The sequence below is a fragment of the Oncorhynchus masou genome, chromosome 27, assembly GCF_036934945.1.
Source record: "Oncorhynchus masou masou isolate Uvic2021 chromosome 27, UVic_Omas_1.1, whole genome shotgun sequence".
NCBI classification, from domain to species: domain Eukaryota; kingdom Metazoa; phylum Chordata; class Actinopteri; order Salmoniformes; family Salmonidae; genus Oncorhynchus; species Oncorhynchus masou.
In genome coordinates, this window is record NC_088238.1 from 12,456,675 (window position 1) to 12,478,353 (window position 21,679).

The 21,679-nt window shown below is 44.9% G+C and overlaps 1 protein-coding gene across 1 annotated transcript in view; it reads right to left on the reverse strand.

Moving 5' to 3' along the window:
• Positions 1-7,650: 7,650 nt before the first annotated feature.
• The window catches only part of LOC135516586 (exocyst complex component 4-like), an 89,979-nt gene continuing 75,950 nt past the window's right edge, over positions 7,651-21,679 (reverse strand). The window contains exons 8-10 of the mRNA XM_064940932.1: positions 15,151-15,296; positions 13,178-13,266; positions 7,651-7,760 (exon numbers count right to left, since the gene is read on the reverse strand). Of these exons, the coding sequence (XP_064797004.1) occupies positions 7,651-7,760; positions 13,178-13,266; positions 15,151-15,296 (345 nt within the window). The remainder of the gene's footprint in view (positions 7,761-13,177; positions 13,267-15,150; positions 15,297-21,679) is intronic.

Genomic DNA, 21,679 nt, shown 5'->3' on the forward strand with positions numbered 1-21,679 from the left:
CATTCTGATGCCTGACTCTATGAAACGTTCTGAACATTCTGATGCCTGACTCTATGAACGTTCTGATGCCTGACTCTATGAACGTTCTGATGCCTGACTCTATGAACGTTCTGATGCCTGACTCTATGAACATTCTGATGCCTGACTCTATGAACATTCTGATGCCTGACTCTATGAACATTCTGATGCCTGACTCTATATGAACATTCTGATGCCTGACTCTATGAACATTCTGATGCCTGACTCTATGAACATTCTGATGCCTGACTCTATGAACATTCTGATGCCTGACTCTATGAACATTCTGATGCCTGACTCTATGAACATTCTGATGCCTGACTCTATGAACATTCTGATGCCTGACTCTATGAACATTCTGATGCCTGACTCTATGAACATTCTGATGCCTGACTCTATGAACATTCTGATGCCTGACTCTATGAACATTCTGATGCCTGACTCTATGAACATTCTGATGCCTGACTCTATGAACATTCTGATGCCTGACTCTATGAACATTCTGATGCCTGACTCAATTATGCATTAGTTCAGTCTCTTATATAGTATCACTGTAACAATCTTATATTTTTCAAATTCTTCAGCACTAACTTCCTCAAAACATCCACAAGCTAATCAGTGTCTGTCCCCAGCATCTAAACGACCCATCATCTCCCAAGCAGCCTGAAAAGCCCCGTTACAGAGGAGAGGGGAACACTGATGTTATTATTACAACAAGCGCAGTGCATTTCCCGGCAAATCACCAGCTCCCAAACTCATTTCAACACTGAACTAATTCAATCGCCTCCCACTGATGAGATCCTACAGCCTCCACTGGGCTTGATCTCCCAGAGCCCAGAGGGTGGGGAGACTGGGGAGAGCTTTGGTCTCCCAGTGCCCAGAAGGTGAGGAGACTGGGGAGAGCTTTGGTCTCCCAGTGCCCAGAAGGTGAGGAGACTGGGGAGAGCTCTGGTCTCCCAGTGCCCAGAAGGTGAGGAGACTGGGGAGAGCTCTGGTCTCCCAGTGCCTAGAAGGTGAGGAGACTGGGAGAGCTTTGGTCTCCCAGTGCCCAGAAGGTGAGGAGACTGGGGAGAGCTCTGGTCTCCCAGTGCCCAGAAGGTGAGGAGACTGGGGAGAGCTCTGGTCTCCCAGTGCCCAGAAGGTGATGAGACTGGGGAGAGCTCTGGTCTCCCAGTGCCCAGAAGGTGATGAGACTGGGGAGAGCTCTGGTCTCCCAGTGCCCAGAAGGTGAGGAGACTGGGGAGAGCTTTGGTCTCCCAGTACCCAGAAGGTGATGAGACTGTCTTTCTGCCTCTCTCCAATCAAAGACTAATGTTGTTTTAACCATTATCATCTGCCCACAGGAATCAGTCAATAGAACATGAAGTGCTCCTAACACAGGTATTATGACCAGAGGTTAGGGGGAAGTGGAATGCAGTATGTGTGTGTTTCTCTATGGCTTTATGTGGTGCTTTACGTTCAGTTCTTTAAAAATGAACAAAAAAATGCAACCTTTCTACTGTAATAGCCTGCCAAGTATCCAAAGAACCTTCCATTTCATCTTTCAAAACAACGACATCACCGAGGTGGTGAAGCAATTCAAAGGGCGAATGAAAAGGTGAAGGGAAAACGTGTCATTTACTCCAAGACGTGCATTTCAGTATCAGGGACTGGAGCGGAACCCGACACCACACCTGTGACTCATTTATGACATGTCATACAACACATCCAACCAGGATTGCTCCCCTCCATCTTGTATTATCACATTGTTCCAATACCTTCCACATGCTCCTTTTCAATACACAATGGATCTTGGCTTCACAGGCTAATGCCTCACTACGGATAACTGTGCTACAAAAACCTACCGTCAAAATACTCTGCAGTTCAAACTGCTGATGTTGTGAGACACATTGAGTAATGAGTAACCCTCTCCCTCCCTCAACTATGGTTCAACCAGCCCCCGTAGAGAAACTACTTAACTAGTCATATAACCCATACAGCTCAGTACTGGTGACTGATTAGTGAACGGTGACATATTAGTGCATTACATGGGATAAAGCCATGTGTCTATTGAGAACAAGCTGTTAATGGGTCTATACGGACCATCTTCTATCAAGTCAGTGGTCTACACTGGGCATCAAGTAGCCTGCTCCCAGATCTGTTTGCTGTATCGCCAATTCCTATGGTCATTGTTATGCTAAATATTCACAGGAGTTGGCTATTCAGCAAAAATGGATCTGGGACCAGGCTAAGGGGAAAAGTAAGCAAATTTGTCAATTGAGTGGATAGCAAGCTCTTACCCAAAGTATCTATGCACTATTCGGATGCTTTCTGTTTTGCAGTGATTTAATTTGGAGAGGGGGAATGGAGGAACAGAGAGTCTAAATGAGTTGGAGGAGTGGGGAAACAGCAGCGTAAATCAATTTCACATGTTTCTCTCCAAATGGAAGCTCTGCGGAGGAGATCATTGGTCCGCTGAATGTAAACGGATGGATGTTTGTGTGTGAGTGGGGCGGGGGGGGGGTGTACTGATGAATAATCACAGAGGAACGAGGCTCCAATTAGTCTGACAAAGCTGTTTTATGGTCTAGTTTTGTATGTTTGTTGTAGTCTCTAGTTTGATATTAGTTTGATATTTCTAATAACTATTTTGTCAACCGTGTCTAATTAAGCAATAATGTGCAAGGAGGTGTGGTATATCGGCAATATACCACTGTGGAATATGGTCTGATATACCACAGCTTTAAGCCAATCAGCATCCTGGAGCCAAGCTACCCGGTTTATAAACGCAATTAATCTGGTAACTACAAAAAATTTGAACCATTAAAAAAAATACAAAAATCTCTCACTGTGAGGTGAAGTATTTTATAAGCTATACCAATACGTCGGGATCACTGATCAGGGCCCGTATTTCCAAATTGTTTCAGAGTAGCAGTGTTGAAATGAACAGATATGTCCAGCCACGCTGCTAATCAGAGAGGCGCATCATTTCCAGCAATTAACTGCCTGTTTTAACATACCCAAGGCTCCCAACTGAAAGCTGCACAAGCAATATCAACCACAACAGCTTCTTAAATGTACGTCTTGTGTTTAACTGAGTACTACTCTCTATCTTTGAAGTCAGAGCATTTCTCTGTCACATAAAAAACAAATACTGTAACACAAACTGTTTATAAATGGCCATTTTAGTGGGGTCCTTTGAAATAATTTGACACAACAACATGGATCTCTGTGGCCTTTCAGAGACGGGCTTGACTGCCAACTGGCTGTGATAGTCCAAACACGGGCTGTGTGGCTCCACTTCAGTAGCAATTCATTCATTGTTATTAAAGGAAGGGAGGTCTAGTCTAGGAGACACACAGCCATTGGCGTGTGCAAAGTACACAAAATAAGTGTGAATACACAGGCAGAGACAGGCAGAAAGAGACAAACAGACACGAGTGTTGTAAAACCATCATTTTAACTTGAATACCAGGTTGAGCATCACGACACGCAATACCATCACGACACGCGATACCATCACGATACGCGATACCATCACGATACGCGATACCATCACGATACGCGATACCATCACGATACGCGATACCATCACGATACGCGATACCATCACGATACGCGATACCATCACGACACGCGATACCATCACGACACGCGATACCATCACGACACGCGATACCATCACGACACGCGATACCATCACGACACGCGATACCATCACGACCGCGCGATACCATCACGACCACGCGATACCATCACGACACGCGATACCATCCACGACATCGCGATACCATCACGACCGCGATACCATCACGACCGCGATACCATCACGACCGCGATACCATCACGACACGCGATACCATCACGACCACGCGATACCATCACGACACGCGATACCATCACGAAACGCGATACCATCACGAAACGCGATACCATCACGATACGCGATACCATCACGACACGCGATACCATCACGACACGCGATACCATCACGACACGCGATACCATCACGACACGCGATACCATCACGACACGCGATACCATCACGATACGCGATACCATCACGATACGCGATACCATCACGATACGCGATACCATCACGATACGCGATACCATCACGATACGCGATACCATCACGATACGCGATACCATCACGACACGCGATACCATCACGATACGCGATACCATCACGATACGCGATACCAAAAGATGGCATATTAGTCAAAGTCACAGAAAGGCACTTAATCCAGACAGATATTTTGAGTTCATTATCATTATATTTTTCTAAGACAGCAATGTATGCATTAATGAATCAATTATTCAATCAATTAGTTTTTACATAACAACATAATGGTCATTTATTTGAATGGTAAATCTCTACTGATAATCTGGGTAAATCAAGATGTAGCCAAGGCCTGTTCACAATACAGGTGAAGGCATATTCAATAGGAGTGTGTGCATGCATTGAGTTATTGAGCTTGTTTTGGTTGATTTCACCGGGCTGCAGAGGAAAAACAATCTACTTCCTTTCCATTTGGGACTTGTTTTATTGTGCTGACCAACAACATTTGCATAGAAGAATAAATCTCTTATTTTATGAAATCATTCACATACACACAGTGAGAGAAACGTGACTGAGGTGAGGGAGAAGAAGTCAATAAACACCATTTTTGGCAACGTCTATGTTTTTTTTATGTCAATCAGAGAACCTTACGTGTTCTAGAACTATAAGGAGACATCTGCTGACAGACAGACTTGACAGGCACGGTGATATAGAATTATAAGGAGACATCTGCTGATAGACAGACTTGACAAGCACGGTGATATAGAACTATAAGGAGACATCTGCTGATAGACAGACTTGACAGGCATGGTGCTCTAGAACTATAAGGAGACATCTGCTGATAGACAGACTTGACAGGCACGGTGCTCTAGAACTATAAGGAGACATCAGCTGATAGACAGACTTGACAGGCACGGTGTTCTAGAACTATAAGGAGACATCTGCTGATAGACAGACTTGACAGGCACAGTGCTCTAGAACTATAAGGAGACATCAGCTGATAGACAGACTTGACAGGCACGGTGCTCTAGAACTATAAGGAGACATCTGCTGATAGACAGACTTGACAGGCACGGTGCTCTAGAACTATAAGGAGACATCAGCTGATAGACAGACTTGACAGGCACGGTGTTCTAGAACTATAAGGAGACATCTGCTGATAGACAGACTTGACAGGCACGGTGCTCTAGAACTATAAGGAGACATCTGCTGATAGACAGACTTGACAGGCACGGTGCTCTAGAACTATAAGGAGGCATCAGCTGGGCTGATAGACAGACTTGACAGGCACGGTGCTCTAGAACTATAAGGAGACATCTGCTGATAGACAGACTTGACAGGCACGGTGCTCTAGAACTATAAGGAGACATCAGCTGATAGACAGACTTGACAGGCACGGTGCTCTAGAACTATAAGGAGACATCTGCTGATAGACAGACTTGACAGGCACGGTGCTCTAGAACTATAAGGAGACATCTGCTGATAGACAGACTTGACAGGCACGGTGCTCTAGAACTATAAGGAGACATCTGCTGATAGACAGACTTGACAGGCACGGTGCTCTAGAGCTATAAGGAGACATCTGCTGATAGACAGACTTGACAAGCACAGTGCTCTAGAACTATATGGAGACATCAGCTGGGCTGATAGACAGACTTGACAGGCACGGTGCTCTAGAGCTATAAGGAGACATCTGCTGATAGACAGACTTGACAGGCACGGTGCTCTAGAACTATAAGGAGACATCTGCTGATAGACAGACTTGACAAGCACAGTGCTCTAGAACTATAGGGAGACATCTGCTGGGCTGACAGACAGACTTGACAGGCACGGTGCTCTAGAGCTATAAGGAGACATCTGCTGATAGACAGACTTGACAGGCATGGTGCTCTAGAGCTATAAGGAGACATCTGCTGATAGACAGACTTGACAGGCACGGTGCTCTAGAACTATAAGGAGACATCTGCTGATAGACAGACTTGACAGGCACGGTGCTCTAGAACTATAAGGAGACATCAGCTGGGCTGATAGACAGACTTGACAGGCACGGTGCTCTAGAACTATAAGGAGACATCTGCTGATAGACAGACTTGACAGGCACGGTGCTCTAGAGCTATAAGGAGACATCTGCTGATAGACAGACTTGACAGGCACGGTGCTCTAGAACTATAAGGAGACATCTGCTGATAGACAGACTTGACAGGCACGGTGATCTAGAACTATAAGGAGACATCTGCTGGGCTGATAGACAGACTTGACAGGCACGGTGCTCTAGAACTATAAGGAGACATCTGCTGATAGACAGACTTGACAGGCACGGTGCTCTAGAACTATAAGGAGACATCTGCTGATAGACAGACTTGACAGGCACGGTGCTCTAGAACTATAAGGAGACATCTGCTGATAGACAGACTTGACAGGCACGGTGCTCTAGAGCTATAAGGAGACATCAGCTGATAGACAGACTTGACAGGCACGGTGCTCTAGAACTATAAGGAGACATCAGCTGGGCTGATAGACAGACTTGACAGGCACGGTGCTCTAGAGCTATAAGGAGACATCTGTTGATAGACAGACTTGACAGGCACGGTGCTCTAGAACTATAAGGAGACATCTGCTGGGCTGATAGACTTGATCCTCTCTCAATCAGTAGAAGACGTGAGACACATTTAACAGAACAAAAACTTTTTTCATGTTCTAGTATCGAACAAGTACAGAAGTTTAGGTATACCGTGCAACACCCTCCCGTCTGTCGATAGATAATTAGCCAGGCACACAATCACAAAGGACAGAGCTACGCTATCGTACATTCAGACCATGTGGATCAATCAATGCCTTAGTAAGGTCAAATGAAGAGAAAGAAGAATTAACGAGAGAGAGAGATCAGCAGACTCAACAAGAGAGAGGGTGAGCATGTACCCTCATTTTAATCCTCTAATAATTATTGACTTTTCTCCCGAGGAAGTTCAATTCCATTTCAGGTTCCATTTATGAATATGATAAATCCTAATTGGAAGGTCGGCGGAAGTCAAGAATCGATCGCTCAAATCTGTCAATGGCGTGGTTCCCCTTGAACACAGGGCACTGGAGGAGTACAGATTAGAGGAACGATCTTTATATTAAAAGATAACCGCTAGATTGAGGGGATTATCACCTTTTCATTTGTGATCTGGGAACATGAGGGTATGAAGAGGATGTATTTTACCAAATCCTGGTTGGAGGATTCGGGATTTCCTGCTTATTCCCTCCTGATTCCGGATTTCCTGCTTATTCCCTCCTGATTCTGGATTTCCTGCTTATTCCCTCCTGATACTGGATTTCCTGCTTATTCCCTCCTGATACTGGATTTCCTGCTTATTCCCTCCTGATACTGGATTTCCTGCTTATTCCCTCCTGATACTGGATTTCCTGCTTATTCCCTCCTGAGTCTGGATTTCCTGCTTATTCCCTCCTGATTCCGGAAATCCTCCAACTGGGATTTCTAGAAAACCAGGAAATGTATTTAAAAGTTCACAAAATGTTTCAAGCCTGTGTGGGATTGAACTATAAGGTATTGGTTCTCTAGAAGCTGTTGGAGAGATATTATCAGACTAAAATGAGAGGTGTTCTTTGCTGTGGACTTCCATTAGAGAACAGTCAGAACGGGGCTCATCCTCATTGTCCGTCACAGGCCTCTTCCTCACCCCTCGACCCGACAGGCCTGACATAAGAGACATACAGGTGTATCAATCGGTGCAGCTGCATGGAGCTTATGCAGTACACAGATACAAACACACAGGCAGACATGCATACATAGTAACACACACACAAATGCATTAGTGAAAACACCCCCCCCCCACACACAGACACAAATGCATTAGTGTAAACACCCCCCCCCCCACACACACACACCTCTCTCTCGCTACATCCTCTCTTTCAGTCAGTGTTTCCATTTGCACCTCTCTCCCTCCCCATTGTGTGGCACAAATCAGTTTGACGGGAAACACTGGTCCCAGTCAGTCACTGTGCGCCTCTCCACTCCTCGTCCCCAGGGTAGCACGCCATTACGCAGAAACAACATCACTAATACACACATTGCCTTTTCTCCTCTAGATAGACAGATACACATGCAGGCAGACATACTGTAGAAGGACACACACACAAACACAATAGGAATTAAGGGAGAAAGAAACTCATTGTGTAAATCAACTCAAGGTGGACTACTGTGGAGAGTCAAGTATTTTGTTTGACAACAAGCCAAGCCTTCAAAAAGGGAAATATGGCAGATAGGGGGATAGAAACGCGGGAAACAGAGTTGCGGGTCTATTATGACCGTGTCTGGGTGGGAGGGGAGGTCATACAGGGCAGGAGCGGAGACTGATATACAAACCTTTGTGTTTGGATCATGGTGTAGTTGTCATTTCAACGCTGCCTGCCCTGGGGTAAGGTAATACAGCTCTGTTCTGTTGCTGCGCTGACTAAAACGACTCAAAAAGGTGGAGTCTGACAAAAAAACATGGTTATTGAGAAATATCTTAGAAATGGCAATGATGACCACCCCGCTCGCTCTCTCCCAACCGGCACTTTGGAGGAGAAAATAAAAACAGGAAAGGAAATAGCAATTGCCTGCATTCAGGGCCATGATAACAAATCTGTACCTTGGAAGTGGTTTCCCTGTTTCCATCATTTATTCATGGAGTCGGGAGTGGATGGAATGAAAAGGTCTCTGTACTATGATTCTAGACCAGAAAGAGAGAGCCACTCTATATTATGATTCTAGACTAGAAAGAGAGAGCCACTCTATATTATGATTCTAGACTAGAAAGAGAGAGCCTCTCTATATTATGATTCTAGACTAGAAAGAGAGAGCCTCTCTATATTATGATTCTAGACTAGAAAGAGAGAGCTTCTCTATATTATGATTCTAGAATAGAAAAGAGAGCCTCTCTATATTATGATTCTAGAATAGAAAGAGAGAGCTTCTCTATATTATGATTCTAGAATAGAAAGAGAGAGCCACTCTATATTATGATTCTAGAATAGAAAGAGAGAGCCTCTCTATATTATGATTCTAGAATAGAAAGAGAGAGCTTCTCTATATTATGATTCTAGAATAGAAAGAGAGAGCTTCTCTATATTATGATTCTAGAATAGAAAGAGAGAGCCTCTCTATATTATGATTCTAGAATAGAAAGAGAGAGCCACTCTATATTATGATTCTAGAATAGAAAGAGAGAGCCTCACTATATTATGATTCTAGACTAGAAAGAGAGAGCCTCTCTATATTATGATTCTAGACTAGAAAGAGAGAGCCACTCTATATTATGATTCTAGACTAGAAAGAGAGAGCTTCTCTATATTATGATTCTAGACTAGAAAGAGAGAGCCACTCTATATTATGATTCTAGACTAGAAAGAGAGAGCCACTCTATATTATGATTCTAGACTAGAAAGAGAGAGCCACTCTATATTATGATTCTAGACTAGAAAGAGAGAGCCTCTCTATATTATGATTTTAGAATAGAAAGAGAGAGCTTCTCTATATTATGATTCTAGAATAGAAAGAGAGAGCTTCTCTATATTATGATTCTAGACTAGAAAGAGAGAGCTTCTCTATATTATGATTCTAGACTAGAAAGAGAGAGCCACTCTATATTATGATTCTAGACTAGAAAGAGAGAGCCACTCTATATTATGATTCTAGACTAGAAAGAGAGAGCCACTCTATATTATGATTCTAGACTAGAAAGAGAGAGCCTCACTATATTATGATTCTAGAATAGAAAGAGAGAGCCTCTCTATATTATGATTCTAGAATAGAAAGAGAGCCTCTCTATATTATGATTCTAGACTAGAAAGAGAGCCTCTCTATATTATGATTCTAGATTAGAAAGAGATAGCCTCTCTATATTATGATTCTAGATTAGAAAGAGCGAGCCTCTCTATATTATGATTCTAGACTAGAAAGACAGAGCCGCTCTATATTATGATTCTAGACTAGAAAGAGAAAGCCTCTCTATATTATGATTCTAGACCAGAAAGAGAGAGCCTCTGTATATTGTGATTCTAGACCAGAAAGAGAGAGCCTCTCTATATTATGATTCTAGACCAGAAAGTGAGAGCCTCTCTATATTATGATTCTAGACCAGAAAGAGAGAGCCTCTCTGTTCAAAGAGCTAGCTAGAGGGAGATGAAACATACAGGGACATGTCTCCTGCCTTCCCTCTGTCTCTCACACAAAGGGACACACCGATACCCATCGATACAAACCCACACCCACCCAGCTGTGGGTCCATATGTAGCTATAATGAAGCCTTTAGATGAAGCTGTGGATTAATGGAAGCATATGCGGTGTGCTTCATTGGAGAGCCGATGTAATTAAGCTTCCTAAGCTCTGGGCGTGTGTTTGTAATGAGGGAGACGGAAGGGCCCCTTCACACACACACGCACGCACGCACGCACGAACACCCCTGAGAGATACTGTTTGTTAAGGATATATGTAACAGAATGTACCATCTCCCACAGGTAAAGAGACAAAGAACAAACAGTCCACCATCTACAGCTAGTAGTACTACACTCCTGTCACTGCAGAGAAGTACAGCCCTTATTTATCATGGGAAACACAGCGAGTTGTACTACACTCCTGTCACTGCAGAGAAGTACAGCCCTTATTTATCATGGGAAACACAGCTAGTATTACTACACTCCTGTCACTGCAGAGAAGTACAGCCCTTATTTATCATGGGAAACACAGCGAGTTGTACTACACTCCTGTCACTGCAGAGTAGTACAGCCCTTATTTATCATGGGAAACACGGTGCCCTTTAATTAAATTAGATTCACTCAGTGGCCAGTTTATTAGGTACACCCATCTAGTACCGGGTCTGACTTCGCTTTGATTCCAGAACAGCCTGCATTCTTCGGGGCATGGAAACGTTGCTGTCGGAATCAAGTGACCTAATGTGTGCCAGGAAAACATTCCCCATCCCATTACACCAACGCTACCAGCTTGCACCGTTGGCACGAGGCAGGATGTGGCGATGGACTCATGCTGCTTACGCCAAATCCTGACTCTGCCATCAGCATGATGCAACAGGACTCATCGGACCAGGCGATGTGTTTCCACTCCTCAGTTGTCCAATGTTGGTGATCGCCTGCCCACTGGAGCCACTTCTTCTTGTTTTCGCTGATCGGAGGGGAACCTGGTGTGGTCGTCTGCTGCAGATAGCCCATCCGTGTACAGATGGATGTGGTACCTTGGGGTGTTTGGAAATTGCTCCCAAGGATGAACCAGACTTTTTTCTGAGGTCTTGGCTAATTTCTTTTGATTTTCCCATGATGTCAAGCAAAGAGGCACTGAGTCTGAAGGTCGGCCTTGAACTTCATCCACAGGTACACCTCCAATTGACTCAAATGATGTCAATTAGCCTATCAGAAGCTTCTAAAGCCATGACATCATTTCCTGGAATTTTCCAAGCTGTTTAAAGGTGAAGTCAACTTAGTGTATGTATACAGTGAATTATAAGTGAAATATTTAGCTAGCAACAGCAAGCTAGCTAAATAGGACAAATTAGCTAGCAAGTGCAAGCTAGCGAGCTAAATTGCCATAAATGATTAATGCTTTTCGACCAGTCCCCATATTAATATAATTGGTTCAGAGTTTGTTTTGATATTTTAACCTGCATGCCGTGATCACGTTTGGTGTGGGAGGACAAAATACATTTATGCACGATGGCACACGCACGCAGCTGGTTTGGGTTCCGTGTAAGTGTATGTAAACTTTCGACTTCAACTGTCGCAATCCACGGCCACGTGTCTGTAGGAGCTAACCAGATTTTGTTAGATTTGATTATTGGATCTCTTAACATCACACTCCAACCAACTGAGCCAGCTGCACTATCAAACTGGCATCAGCCAATAGAGAAAGTGTACTGGTGATGGTTGACTGTGTGAATGGATTGTGTATTGAGGTGAGATCTTATGTCTAGTAGAGAAAATACTGCTCTCTTTAAGTGTTGGACAATCCCTTGGCCAGGCTAAAGCAACATCTCTCAATCTCTGTTCTACAGTCAGCTTCATCTACATGTTTTTCTAATTATAATGTATTCCTTCAGAAATCACTGAATGGCTTCTACATACAGTGGTGTGATGATAACAATGACTTTTAACACCCCCTCCCTTCATCCAAGTCGATGGATTTCACTTGTCTAAATCATTTGATTCCTTGAATCTCTCCCTGTCATTCAGGTCCTTAGCAGTCTGCCCGAGCTAAGAACCCGAGCTTAGCATTGTGACAGCAGAAATGAAAGGCAGAGAAATCTCATCTTCGTTTAACGCTGCCAGGCATTCAACCACCGGCCCAAATATTGTTTTATTATCTTTCTCACATCTGAGCTACCGAGGGGTAAGGACAAAAGTTGGAGGCTATTTGGAACACATTTTTAAAAAGGAAATGTTAATCTGGACTTTTCGAACTGGGCGATCATTTTGTGTATGGAGCCTGTATGCCAGGTTAGCGTTGACTGGCGTTTCCTATCAAAAATGAAATCATACCTCGAGGCCTGCGAGGAGGGTCGTTGAGATGTTTCACCTGTTCAATGCTAAACAGGTGACACTTAGCATTGCTGTGACTCACCTTAAAGTTTGCTCGAAATGCAATCATGGAAATTGTGACATATGACCGATTATGCAGGATTTGAAAATAATTCTATCTCGGAAGCCCTCCTCCTTTCGACGACCTCTGTCTCTCTTCCACCATGCCTCTCACTTCCATTTTACACACAGGCAATGTCTCGGAGGAACAGGGTTTGAAAAAAACGATGAAACAAGCAGGCAAACAGTGTTGTCAGGCGCCGCTGATTGAAACCACAAGGTCATCGCAGAGCGAGGGAGCAAGGGAGAGAAATGAGAGACAGAAGAAAATCTGTGGAACAGTGAGACTCTCCAGGGACTCACTCTCCAATCTCCCCCTCGCTGTCTGTCTGTGCGTGTGTGTCTGTGTGCGCGTGTGTACCTGGCGAGCGCAGGACTCTGTTATAGTGTTGAGCTTGAGGTGCAACACAAGTTTTGGCACCTCCCTTGTTCTACTTCATCCCAGCTCTGTACCTCTCCACACTCCTCCCTCCCGCCCTCCCTTACCTTGTAGTTCTCCACTCTTGCTGTACAGCTCTCTCCGCTGTTCCCTCAGGTAGGCACTCATGCTGATGGCGTGAGACGACGACTCAAACCTGGAAGAGAGAAACACACATTCACTCTAGCCTGGTCCCAGATGTGTTTGTAACGTCACTCTAGCCTGGTCCCAGGTCTGTTTGGGCTGTCTCTCTAGCCTGGTCCCAGATGTGTTTGTGCCGTCACTCTAGCCTGGTCCCAGGTCTGTTTGGGCTGTCTCTCTAGCCTGGGCCCAGATGTGTTTGTGCTGTCTCTCTAGCCTGGTCCCAGATGTGTTTGTAACGTCTCTCTAGCCTGGTCCCAGATGTGTTTGTGCAGTCACTCTAGCCTGGTCCCAGATGTGTTTGTGCCGTCTCTCTAGCCTGGTCCCAGATGTGTTTGTGACGTCACTCTAGCCTGGTCCCAGGTCTGTTTGTGCTGTCTCTCTAGCCTGGTCCCAGATGTGTTTGTGCCGTCTCTCTAGCCTGGTCCCAGATGTGTTTGTGCCGTCACTCTAGCCTGGTCCCAGATGTGTTTGTGCCGTCTCTCTAGCCTGGTCCCAGATGTGTTTGTAACGTCACTCTAGCCTGGTCCCAGATGTGTTTGTGCCGTCACTCTAGCCTGGTCCCAGATGTGTTTGTGCCGTCACTCTAGCCTGGTCCCAGATGTGTTTGTGCCGTCACTCTAGCCTGGTCCCAGATGTGTTTGTGCCGTCACTCTAGCCTGGTCCCAGATGTGTTTGTGCCGTCTCTCTAGCCTGGTCCCAGATGTGTTTGTGCAGTCACTCTAGCCTGGTCCCAGATGTGTTTGTGACGTCACTCTAGCCTGGTCCCAGGTCTGTTTGGGCTGTCTCTCTAGCCTGGTCCCAGATGTGTTTGTGCAGTCACTCTAGCCTGGTCCCAGATGTGTTTGTGCCGTCACTCTAGCCTGGTCCCAGATGTGTTTGTAACGTCTCTCTAGCCTGGTCCCAGATGTGTTTGTGCCGTCACTCTAGCCTGGTCCCAGATGTGTTTGTGCTGTCTCTCTAGCCTGGTCCCATATGTGTTTGTGCTGTCACTCTAGCCTGGTCCCAGATGTGTTTGTGCAGTCTCTCTAGCCTGGTCCCAGATGTGTTTGTGCAGTCACTCTAGCCTGGTCCCAGATGTGTTTGTAACGTCACTCTAGCCTGGTCCCAGGTCTGTTTGGGCTGTCTCTCTAGCCTGGTCCCAGATGTGTTTGTGCTGTCTCTCTTGCCTGGTCCCAGATGTGTTTATGCCGTCACTCTAGCCTGGTCCCAGGTCTGTTTGGGCTGTCTCTCTAGCCTGGTCCCAGATGTGTTTGTGCTGTCTCTCTTGCCTGGTCCCAGATGTGTTTATGCCGTCACTCTAGCCTGGTCCCAGGTCTGTTTGTGCCGTCACTCTAGCCTGGTCCCAGATGTGTTTGTAACGTCATTCTAGCCTGGTCCCAGAAGTTTTTGTGCTGTCTCTCTAGCCTGGTCCCAGGTCTGTTTCTGCTGTCTTGCCAACTCCTATGGTCATTGCCATGCCTTAGCCACACCGATCAGGGACTAGACTACTGTCACTCCTACTCAGACACACAGTCCTCACACTACAGAGGTCAGCAGTTAACACCTGGAGATACTACTACAGGTCTGCCTTGTGGTTGGGGTACATAACATAAAATGGCTTTGGCTAAGTCTGTATGCTCCATGTGTAAAGTTGCATGGTTTTGAAATGGTTCCAGTTAGACACTGCAACAGCCTGAATCAGCACACTAATACTATAGTCATCCCTACTGTACAGTAACTTGGTTCTGTTAGGGTTCTGAGGTGTAGGGGCCATTTCCCCTTTACCTTGACTAAAAAGCACTTTCAAAGGACATTCTCCATCAAGTCAGGCATGTTTTATAGTACAGAAGTAGGCTTAATCTAGGTCTAGTAAAACAGTCCCTCAATGCTCAAGTGTTTTAGCCTGTCGGCGTCTTACTTGAAGAGGGACTGCTTGGCACGTTGGGGTTTCTTCTTGGCGAAGAAGGCTGCGAACTCGCTGCCGGTGCTGGCGTAGGTGAGCTGGGCAGAGGGCTCGGCAGCACTTTTAGTGTTCTTCACATCCAGGTAGTCCATCAACAGAACCTACAGAACAGTGACATTTCAGTCATTTAGCAAAGGCTTGTGTACTTACTTAGATTTAGCAGACGCTCTGGGAGCGACTTCCAACAAATGCATTCCACTAAGTTAAGTAAAACAATATATATTACATGTCATCAATGACAACTCACTGACAGAGGGCTGAAGTTCTTTGTTTTTCAAGTTAGGATTCATCCAACGGAGTGGAGTATAGAGCAACAGCCATCACTGTGAATGGTGACAATCTGGTCTAATCTACGATCCTCCCAAGAACACACCACACAACTAATGTACATATTATAATGTAATTTCATGTGTGTAATAGCATTATGTCATAGAACACATTGAACATAAGGAATTATGTTGTCAACAGAACAACGATCTAGAACTGATTATGTCATCGAGGTTAATACAACAATCCACGAAAGAGTTCCGGCGAGTCATCAAAATATCACATCCTCCATTTCTTAGTCCGTCTGCATATTTAAAACCCACTCCATCCTCGTCTCATCAACGCTCATAAATACCTTATACAGATCTAACAGCCCCAGACTGACAGATATTGAAGATGTCGGGTAAGGAAGTTAACTTTCCTGGTTGTCTTCTCCCAGTATCTCCCCATCTCTCTCTCTCTCTCCAGGACTACATATGTTCTAAATTAGCCTCCCATTCCTAATGGCTTCATCATTTAGCAGGGCCATTTAGCCCGTGTCGTTCTAATTCTGACCCACGTCGTGGCGGGGCGGCCCAAAGTGGGGCGAGAGTAATGGTGGAGCAGATGGAAACACAGTCGCCCTCTAATGATGTCATTACTGCTGGAGAAAAGACCCCCGTCACCACGGAGGGAAGACTTCAGCACACACACTAGTGTGAGCAAACTGGCATGTACACCCAGCCCCTCCCCTGACAACACACACACCTACCCAGCCCCTCCCCTGACAACACACACACCTACCCACTACACAGACACACACACCTACCCAGCCCCTCCCCTGACAACACACACACCTACCCACTACACAGACACACACACCTACCCAGCCCCTCCCCTGACAACACAGACACTTACCCACCCCTCCCCTGACAACACACACACCTACCCAGCCCCTCCCCTGACACACACACCTACCCACCCTTCCCCTGACAACACACACACACCTACCCAGCCCTCCCCTGACAACACACACACCTACCCAGCCCCTCCCCTGACAACACACACACCTACCCACTACACAGACACACACACCTACCCACTACACAGACACACACACCTACCCAGCCCCTCCCTGACAACACACACGCCTACCCAGCCCCTCCCCTGACAACACACACCTACCCACTACACAGACACACACACCTACCCAGCCCCTCCCCTGACAACACACACGCCTACCCACTAAACAGACACACTTTTCCCTTCTCTCCCCCTCTGGAAGCCATCACTCAGGCCCCCCTGCCCTCTAGCGACACCGTGCAAGCCTAGCAGAGAGCGCTAATCCTGTCAGTGTATTAATTACTAATGACCATGTGATCTGCTGATGGAGCGCGGCCCACTACCTAACCCGGGAGACTTAATTAAATGCCGGCGTTATGCTGATGAAGGGGCTCCGACCCTAATATATCGCATTAGAGGGAGTAAACTTGAAGCAATTAACCACACCAATAGGACCGACAGAAGGCCAGAAGTAAGGACGGAAGTGAGGACGGACGGACGGACGGAAGGAAGGAAGGAAGGATGGAAGGAAGGAAGGACAGAGGGAGAGGGTATGAACAGGACAGATGAGAGAGGGGGAAATGAGAATAAGCGATATCCTCTGTGAGGTAAAGTTTGAAAGGAGATCAGATGGTGTTGGTTTCCCCTGACTTGCTAGGAGTATCACAGATTATTGTGAAATAGAGACATTTATTTTTGGAAATTCATGACAGGCACACAAACATTTGTTTACCTTTTCTTTATATATAGAGTGCATTTCAATCACAGATAAAAACAGCGGGTTACTTAAGACAGGAAGGACAGATGGGAGGTGAGTCTGGGAGGACGGGTGGCTGTTATAATGGGAGTGTCTAGCAGCCCAAACAAATCACGTTATGAACAACTTCCTACTTTTTAACTAAGCTAGCATGTTAGTTAAACCTAACCCTTTAATTACTTAGCTAGCATGTTACCTAATCCTAACCTTAACCCCTAGTCCAGCTAACGTTAGCTACCTAGCTAGCCTAGCTAACATTAGCTGACAAGCTAATTTAAGACAATAAATTGGGATGTGTAATGTACACAGATGTGTTATGTAGAAAGAAAATAATGTAATAATACACACAAAGTGCGTTATGAAGAAAATGAAATGACCTCTCTGAAGACAACATCAAATCAAATGTATGGAATGAGACTGGACAGACTTCCTTTTGACAACAGACTTCTGCAAACAGCCTGCTGCAAACTCCAGCTCAAAGCACAATGGATATAGAGGAGAGCAGAGGATCAGAATAGTATCAGTTATATCATAAATATGTGGTTGACAAAGCCTCTGAAATGTCGATTTATAGTTATATTAATCCTTGCATTGAACATGCTATATTGCTGAGTCTGTAGGTGGGTGGCTTTTGTGAGGGTTTAAAAATATTTACTTCCACCTGATAAACTTGCCCATTGAAAATGTCTATAAAAAGTTACTGTGACAGAAATAATTGTGTAAATTGTGCAAAGTACTGACAGAAATATGTCAAGTTTAGCTGTGTAAGTTTTTGGCAGCTGAGCCCCTACAGCAGTGCCTTGGAAAACCCCTCCAACACTTTGCCAAAGTCTCTGTTGCCTAGGCAACGACTGTCGGTCATCCATGACTTGGTTATTTTACACTGAAACTACACCTCAACGGACAAGTGATGCTATCATACTCAATACTTAACAACATGTTCACTGAATAGATAGGCTTTCAACTTACTCTGTAAAGTTCTGGAAATAAAAGTTTGCAAAATGAGAAGGAGTAAAAAGCAACCAACAGCTTCTCCAACTTGTTATGGATAGGGGGCAGTATTTCCCCTTTGGATGAATTGTGTGCCCATAGTGAACTGCATCAAAATCTGTCTTAAATTGTTAATATATGCATATTATTATTATTATTGGATAGAATACACTGTGAAGCTTCTAACACCGTTTGAATTATGTCTGAGTATAACAGGCAATCTTCCAAACTAGTTTTGGAATCATGAAAGTTGGGGCAACTTTGACGTCATCGCCCCCTCCCTTCCCAACAAGTTATGGATCTGGAAACACTTCCTATGTCTTCTACTAGATGTCCTCATTCAGTAGAAAGTGCAATGGAGCATTTGCTGTGAACTTTGACCTAATGGGAAGGAAATTACTACAGTGTCGCAAAAGATTCATGTGCTTGAAAGCGCGTATGCGTTTGTTGAGTGTTTCGTCTGTTCCAATCAGCCCCAGATGAACTAGGATTGCCCGGTTGGAATGCCATTCGGTTTGTACGTTTATAACATCCTGAAGATTGATTCTGCACTTAGTTTGACCAGTTTCGTCGACCTGTAATATGTAATTTGGAAGTTTTGATGCAAAATTATCCTGGACCAGAAGTCATTTTTTGGGCATTTGAGCTGAAAGTGGTAGCAGATGCTGCTACATGGACACTAGAATTGAACATTATGAAACAAAACGATTTATTGTTGAAGTAGGACTCCTTGCACTACATTCTGATCGAAGACCATCAAAGGTAAGGGAATATTTATGTTGTAATTTTGTATTTCTGTTGACTCCAACATAGCGGAGAAATATTGTTACGTCTGAGCGTCGTCTCAGATTATTGCATGGTAGACTTTTTCCGTAACGTTAAAAAAAATGTGACACAGCAGTTGCATTAAGAACCAGTGTATCTTTAGTTAAAGTTTATGATGAGTATATCTGTTATCTGGCACAGCTTTCTATAATTCCTCTGGACATTTTGGAGAATTTTCTGAACATGGCGTCAATGTAAACCGAGATTTATGGATATAAAATTCATATTATCGAACAAAACATAAAATGTACTGTGTAACATGTCATATGACTGTCATCTGATGAAGATTTTCAAGAGGTTAGTGAATGATTGTTTTTTAAATCCTGCTTTTTGTCATTTTATCTTTTGTGGTACAAAATGGCTGCCTTTTGTCTTTGTTTTGGTGGTGGTCTAACATAAATACGCGCTGTGTTTTCGCCGTAAAACATTTTAAAAATCTGACACGCTGGGTAGATGAACAAGGTGTTTATCCTTCATTTGAGGTATTGGACGTGTTAATGTGTGGAGGTTAAATATATCTAAGAATATTTTTGCATTCCCTGCGGCACCGTTTCAACTGAACGGGGGGGTGGAGTTCCCTCGCCGCAACAGGTTTTAATCCAGTCAAGACAGGCACTGTTACATGGGCTGATAAATAACACCTTGGCTGCTACAAGTGATCTGGTCTTGGCTGTAGTGGAGTTGCTTTGGCTACTGCAACTGTTCCCTCCCTCTACCTGCTCTGCCATTTCACTGGCCCTCCAAAATGTAAGTAACACGTATTTCAAATAGCCGGATATCCCACAAAAATGCAATTGTGAAATGATTTCAAACCCCCAACCCGAGTGCGTGTGTGCATGCGTGCATATGTGTATGCATAAATGCACAGACGGGCGGTAGTTTTGATTGTTTGATGGTAACTGCGGTGTGTGTGTGTAGGAGAGAGGTGTTTTGGGCGTAAGGATCGAGGTGCGATACGGGGCGCTCATGTGATTCAAATCACCTTTATTCCAGCAACAATAACATCTCATTCCAAACACCTTTCTCTTCAAACATATTCGGTCTTATTACCATCAACTTTAAATGGCCAGGGAGACGCCTCATTACCCTAACAGACCTCACAGAGGCAAAGAGACAAGGATGGGAAGGTTGGCTGCTGCTCTCAATAGAGAAACGGAATTAGGATTGGAGAGAGAGGAGAGGATGCTAGGGAGAGCTGAGGAGAGAATGCTCGGGAGAGCAGAGGAGAGAATGATCGGGAGAGCAGAGGAGAGAATGCTCGGGAGAGCAGAGGAGAGAATGCTCGGGAGAGCGGAGGAGAGAATGCTAGAGAGAGCGGAGGAGAGAATGCTAGAGAGAGCAGAGGAGAGAATGCTCGGGAGAGCAGAGGAGAGAATGCTCGGGAGAACAGAGGAGAGAATGCTCGGGAGAGCAGAGGAGAGAATGCTCGGGAGAACAGAGGAGAGAATGCTCTGGAGAACAGAGGAGAGAATGCTAGGGAGAACAGAGGAGAGAATGCTCAGGAGAACAGAGGAGAGAATGCTAGGGAGAGGAGAATGGTAGGGAGAGGAGAGGAGAATGGTAGGGAGAGGAGGAGAGACCAGAGGGAGAAAGGGAGAGAGGAACAGAAAGGGAGAGAGGAACAGAAAGGGAGAGAGGAACAGAAAGGGAGAGAGGAACAGAAAGGGAGAGAGGAACAGAAAGGGAGAGAGGAACAGAAAGGGAGAGGGGAACAGAAAGGGGAACAGAAAGGGGAACAGAAAGGGAGAGAGGAACAGAAAGGGAGAGAGAATGAGTTGCGAAGGCCTTGGTCACAAGCGACTTAGGGATGATGAACAACAAAATGATCACAGCTGACAACACATGAGCGCCCCGTGTGGCACCTCAAGACTAACGCTATAACAGAGGCCAGAGCTTGCTTGTCTCACACATTCCCAGCACATAGGCCTACGCACACAAAACACACACGAATGCACGCACACACTCTCACAAACATGCATACTCAATATGTAGCCTACACACATACACACACACCAAAGGTCCAGAGCACATCAAAGACAACAGCAACAATGTGGAACAGAGACAAAGCGGAGCCTTGCTCACTACACCAACAAAACAAACAACAGCGATGCACACAGATGCATATGAATGCAAACCAGAGCAGAGTGCACATCTCTGCTCCACATCAAACAACTGTAATGACTGTGAATGTAATTAATGCCCCTGAAAGCGTTTCTGAAAACAACAAAATAATGAATGCGTTTCATGGTTTGAATGCTATGCTAATGGCATAATGCTATGGATCTTATGCTCCCTCGGTCCGACATAGAGCTAATCTTCGCTAATAACATCCTGTGGATTTAAAGCCCTGTTCATGCTGAATATCTAGTCTATGAAGATGTCCATAATGACACCACTTTGCAGTACTAGTTGCTGTGTTCAGATGGTATCTGCTGCTATTTTATTTGGTTTTGTTGTGTTCTGTTGTTCATCTTTTCTTCTCCTGTTTGTCTTTATTATTATTATTTAGAAAGAAATTAAAAATTAAAAAATGATTTTAAGTCTTGTTCATGTGACTGGAAGTGTACAGGTACAGTAGCATACGCTAGCGTGCCGGAACACGTC